The sequence below is a fragment of the Camelus bactrianus genome, chromosome 3 (genome assembly GCF_048773025.1).
Source record: "Camelus bactrianus isolate YW-2024 breed Bactrian camel chromosome 3, ASM4877302v1, whole genome shotgun sequence".
Lineage (NCBI taxonomy): Eukaryota > Metazoa > Chordata > Mammalia > Artiodactyla > Camelidae > Camelus > Camelus bactrianus.
In genome coordinates, this window is record NC_133541.1 from 46,245,133 (window position 1) to 46,260,154 (window position 15,022).

A 15,022-nucleotide genomic window follows, 5' to 3' on the forward strand; every position below is an offset into this window, starting at 1 on the left:
ACTGGTGTGAGTTTTGATTTGCAATTCTCTGATAATTCATGATATTGAGCATTTTTTCATGTGCCTATTGACCATTTGTATGTCTTCATTGCAGAATTACTTGTTTGTCTTCTGCCCATTTTTGGATTGGATTTTTTGTTTGTTTGTTATTAAGTTGTATGAGCTGTTTGTATATTCTGAAAATTAAGCCCTTGTCAGTAGCATCATTTGCAAATATTTTCTCCCATTCTGTAGGTCTGTAGGTTGTCCTTTTGTTTTGTTTATAATTTCCTTTGCTGTGCAAAGGTTATAAGTTAAATTAGGGCCCATTGTTTATCTTTGCTTTTATTTCTATTGCCTTGGTAGACTGCCTTATGAGAACATTGCTAAGATTTATGTCAGGGAATGTTTTGCCTATTTTTTTCTAGGAGGTTTCTAGTGTCTTGTCTTATGTTTAAGTCTTTAAGCCATTTTGAGTTTATTTTTGTGTATGGTGTGAGGGAGTGTTCTGACTTCACTGATTTACATGCATCTGTCCAGCTTTTCCAACACCACTTGTTCAAGAGGCTATCTTTTCTCCATTTGTATATTCTTGCCTCCTTTGTTGAAGGTTAATTGACCATAGGTCTGTGGACTTATTTCTGGGCTCTCTATTCTGTTCCATTGAGCCATGTGTCTGTTTTTGTGCCAGTACCATGCTGTTTGGATTACTGTAGCTCTGTAGTATTGTCTGACATCTGAGAGGATTATTCCTCCAGCTTCGTTCTTTTTCTTCAGTATTGCTTAGACAATTCTGGGTCTTTTGTGATTCCATATAAATTTTAGTATTATTTGTTCTAGTTCTGTGAAAAATGTCCTGGGTAATTTGATAGGAATCACATTAAATCTGTAGATTGATTTGGATAGTGTGGCTGTTTTAACAATATTAATTATTTCAATCCAAGAGCATGGGATGTCTTTCCATTTCTTTAAATCATCTTTAATTTCCTTAATCAATGTTTTATAATTTTCTGCATATAAGTCTTTCACCTCCTTGGTCAGGTTTATTCCTAAGTATTCTTGTAATGCGATTTTAAAAGTGATCTTTTTTTTTTTTTTTTGCAATTAAAATATACATTTTTGAAAGCACTTGGATTTAAGCATTAGACTTCTTAACATGGACAACTCATAGGAGCTGCCCCTAGCTCCTGAGCTTGGATAGTGCTTCTAGCTACCCTGTGCACTAATAGTAAAAAATTAATCAGTTGATCCAGAAACAGATGGAAAATTTTACTTGCACCAAATTGAAGATTGTAACCCAGGAATAGACTCTCAGAAAGCTCTGAGAACTATTCCACTAAGTGGTCAAAGAGCAGTAATACAGGTTTTTGAGACAGAAGGCTGTGCATTAAATGATGTAGATAGATTGCACAATCCAAATCTGTTAGTACAAAGTGAGTAGTGGGTCATGAGTCATCAAAGCCCCTTACTAGATTAAGAAGGAATGTTACGTTTAAGGAGTTGTCTTGTTGATTCTACGAGAACGTTGCTCTTTATGCCTGAGCAGGTATTTCTGCCCATGGGGAGGTTTGGTCGATGCATAATGCAGATACACAATGCACAGTAGAGAGGAGTGAGGAGACCAAAGGGTGGAGAAGATTTTTTATGTTTAAATTTTCTTTACCATAAAATATGAATTTTCACACTAGTTAACATATTTCAATAGTTATTTACCAATGGGTGCTTGTAAAGTACATGCCTGAGGAAAGAGAGGAGGCTTTTGTACAAGGAACAGATCTACTGGGGAAAATCCAAGGTACAGATGTTACCTCTGCTGTGAGACCACCACCAACACATGCTGCAATCTCTCACAATTCCAGGAGGTGTGAAGCTGGAGTCCCCCCATGTGCAGCCTTTAGATGAGATTCTTTGGGTTGATTGCCATCTTTTCATTTTCCTTATGTGTTTTTTGTTATTGAGTCTAAACTCGCTCTGCTCACTGTATGACAGGTCAATAAACAGGAAGATGAGGTATTTGGGCAAGGAATAATGACTTTTATTGGAAAGCCAGCAAGAAGATGGCAGGTTAATATCCTGGAGAACCATCTTCACCATAACTGTATTCAGGCTCCTTTCATACTAAAAAGGGGAGGGAGTGTGGTTGGTTGTTGCCAACTTCTTGGTGTCAGAATCCTTTGTTCTTGCAGCTATCCACCCACGTAAGGTCATGATGTCCCTGTAAACCTCCAACAAGACAAATGTTATTTTCTATTCTGTAACTTTTTATCTTTATATGAATGGAAAAGTGTTAATACCCTTAAAGGTCAGAGCCTTGAGAATAGGCTATCCTATGTATTTCAGGCTATAGGTGACTTTCTTTTACAAAAGGTGCAGAACCAGCATGACTAAGTATAGCAAACAGAGCACAGGGTAAGAGTCAAAGGAACAGATCAATATGGAGTCAGATTTGTTCTTCCCTATTACATTTTGGGAAAGAAGAACCCAGTTTTTCTTTCATCATTGAACAAATATTTAGTGAGCACCTACTATGACCATTCATTGTGCTAGTATTGCAGCAAAGGACATAAAACTTAAATGTGGGCGCTGCTTTTACCAAGCTTCATGACTATGTGAATACTCCTGTCCATCTTAACTTTCTAGTCACAAAGCCTTATATTTTGTGTGTTGATAACTAACCTAGCCCATGTACTAAAGAAAAATAATACAGTGTGAGTTGGTTCAGCTGTTTGACTTCTAAAGACATACACATATATATGAGAGTTCAAGGTTGATGTAAACTGCTCCGTGAACCTACACTGACATTAATGTCCTGGTTTATGCAAATGGATACCATATCTGTCTTGTGGACACAATTGGATGAACACCAGTGCTTCAGAGAGAGAAGATGTGACAAAGAGGCAAAGAGGCATAAGCCCCATTTCACCTTGAAACGTTTCCAACTCTTCTTTTTGTTGGTCATGATCTTTGTAGACACTTTTCTAGTTGATTGCTAGATCACTTTCCATATTAGATGGTTTAAAAGTTCATTTGCAAATGCTCATGCTTATTTCTACCATGCTGAGAAAGCTCTGTGTATTTGCATATATTCTCAGCACATTCCCGAGGAATAGGCAGTAGTCAGAAGACCCTCTGTCCTGTGCAGACCAAAAGCTACAGAGGCTAGAGATGAAGAGGTTTGCGTGGGTTTATGTGTAAAGTAGGGGTCAGAACTTGCTACTAAATCTCCCAACTTAATTAAATCAGTTTGCTTCTGGTTACTGTAAGTCAGTGTAATTGTGCTCTGTGGCTGAAGTGGTATGGAAGATGAATGGCCAGAATGTTACAGAAGTGCTACCACTGTGCCTGCTACTCACACTGTCGTCTCTTCACCCCAACAGGGAGATACCTGCTTCCCAACCCTGCGGCGGGGCCAGCCTGGCCTGCCTCTGCGGAGACGTCCAACCTCGTGCGCATGCGCAGCCAGGCCCTGGGCCAGTCGGCACCCTCGCTGACGGCCAACCTGGTGAGTGTGTCCTCGGGCTCAGTCTGTGGTGGGGCGGGTTTGCTCCATCTCGCCACCAACGTTGAGACTGTTCTCAGTTTATTGAGTTGAACTAGGTTTGAACTTAAACTCACATTTAACATTTAACCCAGATTTGGCAGTGTGAAATCTCTTACTTTCAGTGTGCTAATTTTTTCCAAATCCTCCCAACCTGAGTTGGAATATTTCTGTAAACTTGACTCTGTCTCAACTATTTCCTCAAAAAAACCAAAAACTGAAAGTGTCATGAGGTTTTGGGTTCAATCCCCAGTACCAACATTAAATAAATAAATAAACCCAATTACCTTCCTGGGCCAAAACAAAACAAAACAAATTTTTTAAAAATGGAAGTGTTTTTAATCTTTTTTTTTTTTTTTTTACTCCCTATTTGAAAATAATTACCCACTTAGAGGAAAATTGCAAGAATAAGACAAATATAGACAATCCCAGTTGATCCTTTGCCTGGGTTCAACTATTAACCATTTGCTCTCTCCCTCTCTCTTTATATATGTATGTGTAGATATGTGTGTCTGCACACACATATAAACATACACACACACACACACACACAATTTTTTTTAACTCTTTGAGAGGAGGCTGTATATATCATGGCTTTTTCTTGTCACAGTAATCAGCTTCATTCAACTTATGCCTTTTAAGCAATTCTGCCATCTGTATTTCAGTTTTATCAATTGGCCCAATAACGTCCTCTCTAGCATTTTCCCTCCTCCAGTATAGAATCCAGTCTACGGTCATGTATTGCATTTAATTGTCCTTTAATCTGGAAACTCCACAGCCTTTCTTTGCCTTTTATGACACTGACATTTTTGCAGGCTATGTGACACTCCCTCTCCCCCATTTTTTAATGGAATATTTCTCCTATTACATGTATGTGATGTGTGTCATTCCTCATGGTGAGCTTCAGGTTTTGTATTTCAGACCAGCGTGTGACGTTGGTGATGCTGTGTCCTTCTAGGTCATGCCATCTGCATGCACATGATGTCCATCTGCTCCTCATTGTGATGCTAATTTTTTTCACCCAGTTGAGGTGTTGACTAATTTCTCTACTGTAGTCAGAAATTTCCTCTTGCAGTCAATAAGCATTTGGTGGGAAGATAATTTCAGGCCATGCAAACGTGTTTCTCCTCATCAAAAATTTCCTTTAGATTTCATATTCCTTGGTGATTCTTGCCTGGCCCCTTCTTTTCTATAATCATTAAAAGTGGTCATTATTCCAGCGCCAGCACTCTCTACATTTACAGCTTGGCACATAGCATAAATATTTGTTTATATGTTAGTAGCATGTATTTCTGCATTTTTTTTTAAATAATGTGGACTTTTATTTTTAACCATGATTCTTAATAGAATTACGTTTTCTAGTGAACCGTTACGTTTCTGCTTTAACCTTTGGCTCAGCCTAGGTTAGCCAGTCTGTACAAGTTACTTTTGCATTGGTGGTAGGGTTGTGTGGTACAGGAATAGGTTTTCTCAATATCTTTTAATGATGGTGATGCAAATATATAAATCAGTGCATTGTGATGCCTTATAATTTTACACATTGGTAATAAATTATGATGGATATTTGGGAATCATTCAGTAATGTAAAGAGATTTGATTTAGATCTAAGTTCTAGTCCTGCTGTTGTCATTAGGTAGCTGTATAAGCTTGAGCAAGCTGCTTAGTTTCTCAGATTTTATCGCCTCATCTGCAACTGCAGGATGAAAAGGCATATAAACAGTCTCTGGAATTCAACCCTGGAATTCGCTATTGCTAGTTTCAAAATAATAAAGATTCTGAATATACTGAATGATTATCCCTAAAAAAGTTTCTTTCAGGATATTTTATGACTTCAAAATTGACTATGAATCTTTAAACCAAAATTCATTTTTTTCTTCTCATGAAAATTTTGGGATTTATTTTTTAAAGTACAGTTAAAGTAATGGTAGTTAGCATTTTCCTCCATCCCGTCCACAAGTTCGAAGTTACTTTTTCTTCTTGGAGAATTTTATTAAAAGCTTATTTTACAGTAAGCATTTACTCCTTAAGGAAAGAGGAAAATTCCTCACAATACGTGATTTCTTATTTTTTAAATAGAAGTGATTTTGGGCCATTGCAATATTATTCTGAACACATAAATAGTAATCCTGTATGTTTACTGCCAAGTAAATTCTAATTAAAACAACATTGTTACAAAGTAATATATCTAGTCCTGGTTGTCACACACAAAACAGATTCATTGATAAAACACATTAGGTGACCTAAGATATTTGGGAATAAGATACAAAAACAAGGAGAACTATTAATAGAAAACATGAGAGGACCCCCGCTAAAGTCTGTCCACTGACATTCTTATCAAAGAGCCACTTAACTTACCATTTTATTTATTCTGCGAGTTTTTATAGTGTTACCACAAAAAGCCAACTTAAAATAGTACCTGGCACATGACGGGTCTCAAATGTTAGCAGTGTTAATACTTGTGTTACGATCACATTATGGGTAAGCTTGGGCACAGAAGCCAGACTGTGATTAACCATTTACAACTGGACAGTGAAGGTTTAAAATGTAACCCTCATGTCTTTTCTTCAGAGGATTCAGTACTTCTAATTGCAGTCTAAAGAAAACTATTTGCAGGCTGTTTGACCAAGTCTTCTGTCCCCCACCTTCTGTTGTATGACGGGCGGCGGCGGCTGGTGGAGGGCTACCAGGCAAAGCGCCAGCTTAATTTCTCATTGTTCTGCCGGAATCTGCTCAGGGTTCAGTGTTGTATCACTTATTTCAGTATGTCCCTCAGTACATGTTAATAACTTTTCTTGCTTTTGGTGCTCCTGGCAGAGCCACTGATCTCTTTATGTTTCTTGGGTCGGACTACATCTAAATTATCTCTGCCGATTACATCTAACAGATTTGATAGAGAATAGGGCTGAAGAGGTAGACATGTACACCTATTAAAACTTTTTCTTTTCCCTCCCTTTCTTTTGTCTTCCAAACAAGCCTGATGTTCCTGGAGGTGCATTTGTACAACAGAACGTGCTTCACTCTGACCCCTCTCCCCCCAGCTGCTATCCTCACCCCCGTTGTCCCCATCTTAGAGCTGTCTGTCCACCTTCCTCCTGACTCAACGTACCATTTATCAGGGTGCATCTTTGTGTTTATGCCTCCTATTCCCCAGCTAGACTGCAAGCTCCTCAAGGGCAGAATGCCTGTCTGCTCTGACTTTCTACTCCCCACTCTTCCTAACACAACACCATGTTGTAGGAGGCGTTCAATAAATAATATCGGTGGAATGGATAATTATTCATGGAAAGTGATGTATTCCTTTAGTGGCAGAGTGAGAGTAATGATGAGATTCTGTATACTGTGAGGATGTCCTAATTAGAGTATCCATCTAAAACCTTTTTAAATGGGGAAGGTATAGCTCAGTGGTAGAGTACATGCTTAGCATGCACAAGGTCCTGGGTTCAATCCCTAGTACCGCCATCTAAAAAAAAAAAAAACAAAAAACACCTATAGAAATGAATGGTAAATATATTTAAAAAAAAAAACTTTTTAGTTTTGTCCAGTGTACCTTTTACAATTGTGATTAGGCTTCAAGTCCATGTAATGGGCCAAATCCTGTTTAGTTCCTCAAAAAATACGGTGACAAAATTGTGAAGAGATGATCAGTGTCCACATGCAAGGAAACTTCCTTAATCTGCTTCTAAGCCATCCTGCAGTCACACTGGTTTAAATATTTTGTTGATTCTTTGAAGACAGAGGTTGAGGGGATATATGTATTCAAGTGTGGAAAAAATGATAAAATCGAGATCAAAGCGGTTTATGTCCAAATGAAAGGATTACACTTGATACCACAGAATTCCATGTTTGACACGACAACCTAACATATCAAAAAAGAATAGACCCTCAACCTGAGAGGCAGTCAGACGTTAGTAAGATATAAACGAAGGCCCTTGTTGGGGAGGTATGAATTTCAGTAAATGTATGACCTATTGTGATTTAAATGCCATAGGTAAGCTTTGAGGTAATGTGAACTACCTTCTCAAGGAGGAGATTAATTCCTCGCCAGAAGTAGCTAGTTTTCCTTGGCAATGCTTAATGTAGTGGTGTTCCCTCTCCCAGACACATTGGGCATTCCAGATAAATGGCATGTTGCCAATTCACCCTGAGTAGCCTGGTAGCTGGCAGAATACAGGCTCAGCCTGTGTCCGCCTGCTGGGACGCCAGCCGGGAGTGCTGATGAAGTGTCAGATGTATATTTCGTGTACATTAATCTGAAGAGGGCAAAACTCATTTCCCCGTTTGCTTCCTCCATCTTTCTGTCCCTCCCTGCACACTTGGGTAGTTTATCAAAGAAGTCATAGTCGTCAGAAGCAGGGGATTTATACAGATGCTGCTTTCTGGCAAGAAAGATGGAAATTTCAGGAGGCAAAGCCAGACCAGGGGTAACTTATTTTTCTCTAGGAAAATAAGGTTGTAAGCCTTGAGGATTAAAGTTTAGGAATGGGATGTGTGGCCATCAGAAGAAGCAGTCACTTCGTTTGTACTTTGGAGTAATAGCTGGATGGCAGGAGCATGGTGAAAATTAATTTCCAGTCTTTTTCTCCAGTTTTCTGTTTGATTTGAATCACGAGCCTCATCTGTTTTTCTTTTTGTGAACAGCCCCATCACATTCTTTCTTATTGAGGTCTTCCTTGACCATCCTCTTTGAAAGTGTTTCTCTCTCTACATACCTCACATATCATTTATTTCACCCACTTTTCTCAGTAGCTTTATCTCCTTCCAATATGCCACATAATTTGCTTATTATATATCTCATTACTCTGATGAAAAATTCATGAGGGCAGAGATTTTTTTGTTTTTCTATCTGTTTCCCTGGGGCTTGGAGCAGTGCCTGGCATGTAGTAGGTGCTCAGTGAAGACTTGTTGAATGCATAAGTGAATATATTTCCATTCTGCACATTTGAAGTGCCCTTGAACAGACTGTTTTTTTTTTTATTTTAGTATGTGTTTAACGTCTTAGGTTTATATTATTTAGCCTAATGAAGAAGTTATTCTTCAAGCCAGAGAGCAGTTAACTTTGGAAACTGTGTTCAGGAATTAAACTCTACTGGTTCAGTTGGTGAATGGGAACAAGGCAGGAATGCAGAGTGGTTGAGATCACCTGCAGTTTCTACCACTTATTAACTGTGTGAACCTCAGCCTCTTCATCTGTGAAATGGGGCTGATGATTGCAGTCCCCTTAGAAGGTTACTGTGAGGAATAAATGAGTGAACTCTTGGGCATTACCTTGCACAGGACTTTTCAGTCAAAAAGTGCTGATGTCAGCGATCCTGGGGTTGGTAGGAAGAAATGTGTCCTGGGGGTTGTCAGCTGGGCTTAGCTGAGACAGTATTCTCAGGAGGGAGGACATCAGAGCCTTTGATTTGAGGTAGCAGTTTCACTTAGTTTCCATTAGCTCTTTGCATGATGGGGGACCAACTACTTGTTTCTTTCTTCCTCATTTTCACTCAGAATTCGTCAACCCGACAAACTGGAAATTATCTTTCTAGAACAGTGAATTATTTTGAAGGGGGAAGTGCTTTCAAATACTGTTTTTCAATTTTTAGCATTAGGTTAAACGGTATAATTTTATGTTTCTTTAGTGGCCCTCTTTTGACATTGTATCCATTTCTTGTAATGGAAAAATTACATTTCGTGATGTACTATAAATATTAAAACCAAACTATTTAAACTGTAATAAACTCAAAGAGCCTTGATGAATATTCATCTCTTCCATTTGCAAAAGTGCATTATGAAGAGTCAGGGAAAATTTACTGAACGTATGCAAAAGTGCGTTTTTCCTTTTTAATTCATTCAGAATGCACCGACGTAATGTCAGCATTTATTTAGAGTGCAGGCTTTATTTGCAGTCATTTAATATTATATCAATACTTCATTAGCATTATAGCTCAAAAACAAAACCCTGAGCCAAAGTCCAACTAGTTAGCTCTGAGAGAGTGTCTGTTAAATATTGATGGAGGAACAATTTGAATGCCCTTGGATGAATTGTTTAACAAAAGTTGTAGGATACAGCCATGAATTAGCATTTTTCCTTAGCCATTATGGCTCAATTTAAAGGCTGCATAATATTCCAGTGTATGGATTTCTCATAATTTATTACACTGTTTCCCCCTTTAGGTTATTTCCAAGTTTTTCCTATTGAAAATAATGGTAATGAGCAGGCTTTTAATAAGTCATTGTTCATCTCTATATTTTCAGGGTAGTTTCTTGGAGGGGTTACTATGCCAAAAGATATGAGCTTTATGGAGGTTCTCCATACTTTTGCTGAATTGTTTCTAAGCACAAATTTGTGCTTCCATATATTGAGAAAATATACCTTACTACACTCTGGCCAGCAGCCAGTATTGTCTTCTTAAAACTCCAAAAAACACCTTTGCTGGTTTGTTAAGTGAAAAATTATCATTCTTTTTTTTAATGTATTTTTTATTTTTAGTAAAGTTGGTATGGTTTTTGGCCACATTGAACTCTTACACGAAAGCCCTCAGATAAAGCAAATATGAAATTAGGGTTATCTGTGCTTCCTCCTGTACCTTCATCTGTGCTTCCTCCTGTACCTTCTCCCTTCCATTCCTTAAATCAGCTTACTATACCAACAATTGGTAACCTGTATTGCTCTTGGGATGCAAAACTGCTGGATGTGATTACAATGTATGTAGCTGAAGGTATTATTCCACAGCTCAGGGTTTTTTTCATCTGGAAAGTAGTAATCTCAATTGTGAAATGGTGCCTTCAGCTGTGGATGTTGTAATCAAAGTCTCAGGAGCGCTTGTGTTCCAGGAGTCATACGTCTCCTAGTTATTACCCTCTGAGCTAGGTTCTGGTGATAGTAATGGGGTGAATTTTCATAGCTCAGTGCTGAAATAGCAGTAGGGACCCCTGAGCAGATTATTACAGGTCAGGCCTGATCCATGAAGATAGATCTCATTAGAAGCTCACCTGGGCCCATCCATGGACAGTCTGGCTTAACATGAGTCAGTTAATCAAAGATCAGGTTAAAACTGAACTATAAAATCCTCACTATAATGCGGCTACTGCCTCCGGGAAAGGTAGTCTAAACGTGTATCCTCACTCTAAGCATGCCTGGGTTTCAAAAGAATAATTAACAGAAAACATGTGAAGTACATGATGATTCAGTCTATGAATGATGAACTACTACTTACTTGGGGAGAGAGATTTTTTTTCTCTGCAATGAAATTCCACCCAGAAGTAGTCACTTAAAACTTTCCATCCTGGTTTCCCCTTCCTTACATTTTTGCAAAAGTTAAAAAAAGTCTTCATGACTGTTTGTATGTATTGTCCTTCCTGGGAAGGACAGGGTGCCTGCTGGAGTGGCTTTCTTCGTGGGTGTGCCTGGGCAGCCTGATCAAGTGTGGGCTCGTCATTATGAAAGGCATCTGAGAGTCAGTGAGGTGAATGGCACCTTTAAACACTCTGGGGTTTAATGCATGGAGATGCATGCTCTCTCTTAATTACTTACCACCATAGAGGGGAGCAAAACAGATTTATAATAGCAGTACAATGTGTGTGGCAGGTGGGGGCTGGGGGAAGGATGGAGGGAGGGATAGGTAGGTGGGTAAGTAGGTAAGACTGGGGAGGGGAGGAGGAAGGGAGAGAGAAAGCAAGCTTAGCTTTCACTTACCGCTCACTTACCCAACTGGTGTCCCTGTTTAGGACCTGGCCAACCCGTTCACCAAGCTTTAGAAGACAATCTAGAGAGTGGTGAGTGCTGGCACTTGAGCTGTCTTATCCTCACCGTATCTTTAGCACCACGCCACTGCCTGGTGTGTACTATTTAATACTTAGATGATGGTGGTTTATTAACAAATGTCAAGGAGGTCATAATTCCAAGTTTTGATAGTTTCCGAGGCTCCTTTTGTTTCTGCTTGTTGTTCCAAGGCTCCTGGAGTCCAGATAGGTTGGACGGTTGGGTTGTGAAGGATTTGACTGGGTTGTGTGTCTGGGGAGATGACTGAGATAAAGGTGGTGAAGCAGTGACAGCTGCCGTGATGAAGGTGAAGTGGTGGACAGGCCCCTCTCTGGTGGACTCCTGGTGTGACACAGCTTGTCCTTTCTGGTGTCCTTTTGCCCCTGTGGTAAAATTGCAGCATTGCCAATTTGTTATCTTAATGTCAAAGGGAGTCTGTAGCTCAGAAAACAAGAAACCCGGAATAATTACACAGTGGTTTATGGGAGGGAAGGTATTTGGATGTAATTGTTCCTTTCATGGGAAAAATGAAGGTTTTTTTTTTTTAAATTCATAGGCTTCTTGGGAAATTCTCGATTATTGTGGCTCTGGAAAAGCCCATGTGTTTCAGCACCTTTCCTACCTGAATTTTCAATATACTTGGGTGGTCAGTAGAATAAGTATATTGGTAATTATTCCTTGGTCATTGGCACCCAAAGTACCAATCTGCCATTGAATTCTGAATCAGTATAGTCTTCATTTATCACTCAATTGACTATTAATGGAGTCTTTTTGGCATAGGTGTTAAAACCTGTGTAGACAAGATGGGACACAGGGTCTTGCTTTTTAAGGGGCTTCTAAGCTAGTTGACGTAAGGCTCCTGGGAATTGAGAGGGCAAAGTAGATGATGATTACACGCTGGATAGTTTACAGTGTGAGTATTTATTGACTTAGGGGAATGATGGAGGCTGCAGGTTCTGGAAAGGTGTCATTAGGCAAGCTTCAAGGTGTAGTGGAGCTACATACACGGTAGGACGGGGTGGGGCATGGTGGATACCATGGACGGTGTGGTGTGGACAGTGATGTTTCTTAACATGATGTTTCTAGAATAGTCAGGATCACATGAAAATTCAGAGGCTCATGGGTATCAGTGGTACAATGATTTCTGACTTAATCTGAACCCTAGAAGATGACCCAAACTGCCACCACCTATCTCTTAGTGAGAAGAATGTCTGTCTGAGGTTGATGGGAAGCCTTCAAGCACCCAATCTGGTGATTTCTTTTTACTTAGGAAATCTCTCAGGTGGAAAGCATATTATGTTCAGGTATTTTCGCCATGAGGGAATAAGTCTTTATTTTTGTTAGATCAGTGACTAGATGTTAATAATGGTTTACTGGATTATGGGATCTTTTCTTTGTAATTTGACACTGTTTTGTTTTGTTTTGTTTTGTTTTGTTTTGTTTTTAAGTGAAGAACGAGCCATGTGGCATATCCAGCGTAGCTATTTGTGATATACTAAATACTTTGTTTTATTGTTCAGGGTGCATCAGCCTCCATTTAAAGAAAACACTTAAACCATGGGTGCCTAGTTAAAGAGAGTGGGTTTTCTTTTTTCTTTACAAATGTAAATTTTTTTTTACAAACGTTTTTACAAATATATAAAAAGGCATAAAGCCCTTGCTTAAGTTTTAGTGATTCTGACCTCATAGGAGGACTGGTCTGCATTCCAAGCCCTAGTGCTCCTGAAAGTTTGCTTCCTTGGAGCCCTAACTTCTGTTCCTTCTTTCTTTATCTATTTTTCTTTGTCTCTCTACCTTCCCGTCCAAGGTGATTCACGACTTAAACTTGAATTGTTGTCCAGATGGTGTATATCCTAACCACCAAAAAATTCATGATACCACATTGTTGTTGGCACTGTGGAATTCTACATTCACTAAGTGATGGCTGGGCTTTAATATGTCATAGATTTATTTATACATCTATCCCCAAGAAAACAGAGGTATACACTTACCATTCTTTTTGCAAGAATGAATGCTCCGAGAAGTCCTGTGAAATCTCTTCATTATGTGAAACCAAATTTGTGTTTCTTTCATTACAGATTCCCCTGCTTTGCTTATATAGGTGCTGAGTTAAGTATGTTTATTTCTCTCCTTTGTTTAAGTATGTAAATGTAAGTCAGTTGCTTTTTTGTTGTTGTTGTTGTTCTTAGACACAAGCAATGATAAGTTTTAGCCTAATAAATAATAAGAACCAGTGATAACATTTTGTCCACCCCTCCCCACCTCCAGCTTTTTACATAGCTCTGATCAAAAAGACATTAAGAAACTTCTGTGTTTTCCCCATTTACTGGAACATCCATCCCCTGACAGATTCACGTGATGGAAGATGGAGGATTTCTTATCTTTAACTGCTTCTAAAGTTTGGTAAAATAATGTGGGCAGTAGTGAACCACCTACCATTCCCTAAAGGGTGTTAGAGTCCTAGTCTAATGCATTTCCTTGTCCTGGAGAGAAAACGCCTCTCTGTGCAGCTGCCTTCTTTTTGCCTGGCCAGTGCCTCTCTGCACTTTAGCACATGCCCTTCCTCTTCCAGGAAGCTTTCTCTGATGTCTGTCTCCATCCTCACGCCAAGCTGGATTGTATGCACCCTCCTTTGAATTGTGCATATCTGAACCAAAACATTTATTACATGAATTTGTTAAGATCTCTTTGCTTGCCTTCTCCCCCTCCCCTTCTCATCTCCAAATGGTCTGATTGCCTAAAGAGCCCAGGAAAATAATCTATAACCGATGAGGATGTGAGACAAAAAGATTTAATTGTGTGGGCTCTTAGAAGTGACAGTAGTTGAACTATCATGGGTTTATATTAGGTTGTGCCTATAAGACCTCTCAACATTTTAATTGACCTTTGAGAGCCTTGCTTCTGAAAATGAAGCCTGGAATTGGAGAATTTTATGGATGGAACAGACCTTGGGTCAGCCCTCTCCCCTTGCCTGGAGAGATTGTGCACTTCAGTGGCCTTTATCTAAATTGTGATGATTTTTTACAAGCACTTTATTTATAATTTAATTATTGTAGGTAGTTCAGAGCATGTGCTCCAGAGTCAGGGTGCCTGGGTTGGTATCTGGACTTTACCACTTACTACATGGGTGACCTTGACCAAGGAACAGAATGTTCCTGTGCCTCTGAAAAATGGGAGTATTAGTCGTACCTATGTTGCGTGGCTGTTGCTGGAATCAAGTGAGATGGTACGTGTTAAGGCAATTGGAACACACAGGCAGAGCACAAGAACATTAACTATTATCATCTGGTCCAAGGGTAGTAAGCTGATGTATTTCTTAAACCAGGGAATTTAAGTTCTATTAAATGCATATCTGAAGATTATGGTTGAAGGAATTGATGAAGCTGGCCTTGTAAAGATACGTTTCTCTGATTATTTTCAAAAAACTGCAGGTATCTCCTGTGTTCTCTGCAGGATAACTTGTAAGGCATGAAGCTTGTTTGAAATGAAAGGTTATGGGGAAACGATAATATGGTGTTTTCAATATGAAGTAAATTTTTAGGTGTGATGTCATTAGACAATAAAAAGTAAAAAGGCAACCAGAAAAGAAATTCCTTTCTTTTCATTCATCTCATTGGATCATACAGAAACCTCATGAGCCTGCTTTTTGTATCAGATACACAGTTTCCTTCCTCTTGGATGACATGACATTTTGTGTACCGTGTATCACAGTGCCTATGTATTTGGACCTTCAGAATTTGGACATCTATTTTACTGAACAT

At 39.1% G+C, this 15,022-nt stretch overlaps 1 protein-coding gene across 5 annotated transcripts in view; it reads left to right on the plus strand.

Annotated features, from left to right (window-relative positions):
- The window catches only part of MAST4 (microtubule associated serine/threonine kinase family member 4), a 514,312-nt gene that overhangs the window by 167,739 nt on the left and 331,551 nt on the right, over positions 1-15,022 (plus strand). For all 5 annotated transcript variants that reach the window (XM_074359140.1, XM_074359156.1, XM_074359144.1 and 2 more), the window contains exon 3: positions 3,357-3,481. In XM_074359140.1, the coding sequence (XP_074215241.1) occupies positions 3,357-3,481 (125 nt within the window). The remainder of the gene's footprint in view (positions 1-3,356; positions 3,482-15,022) is intronic.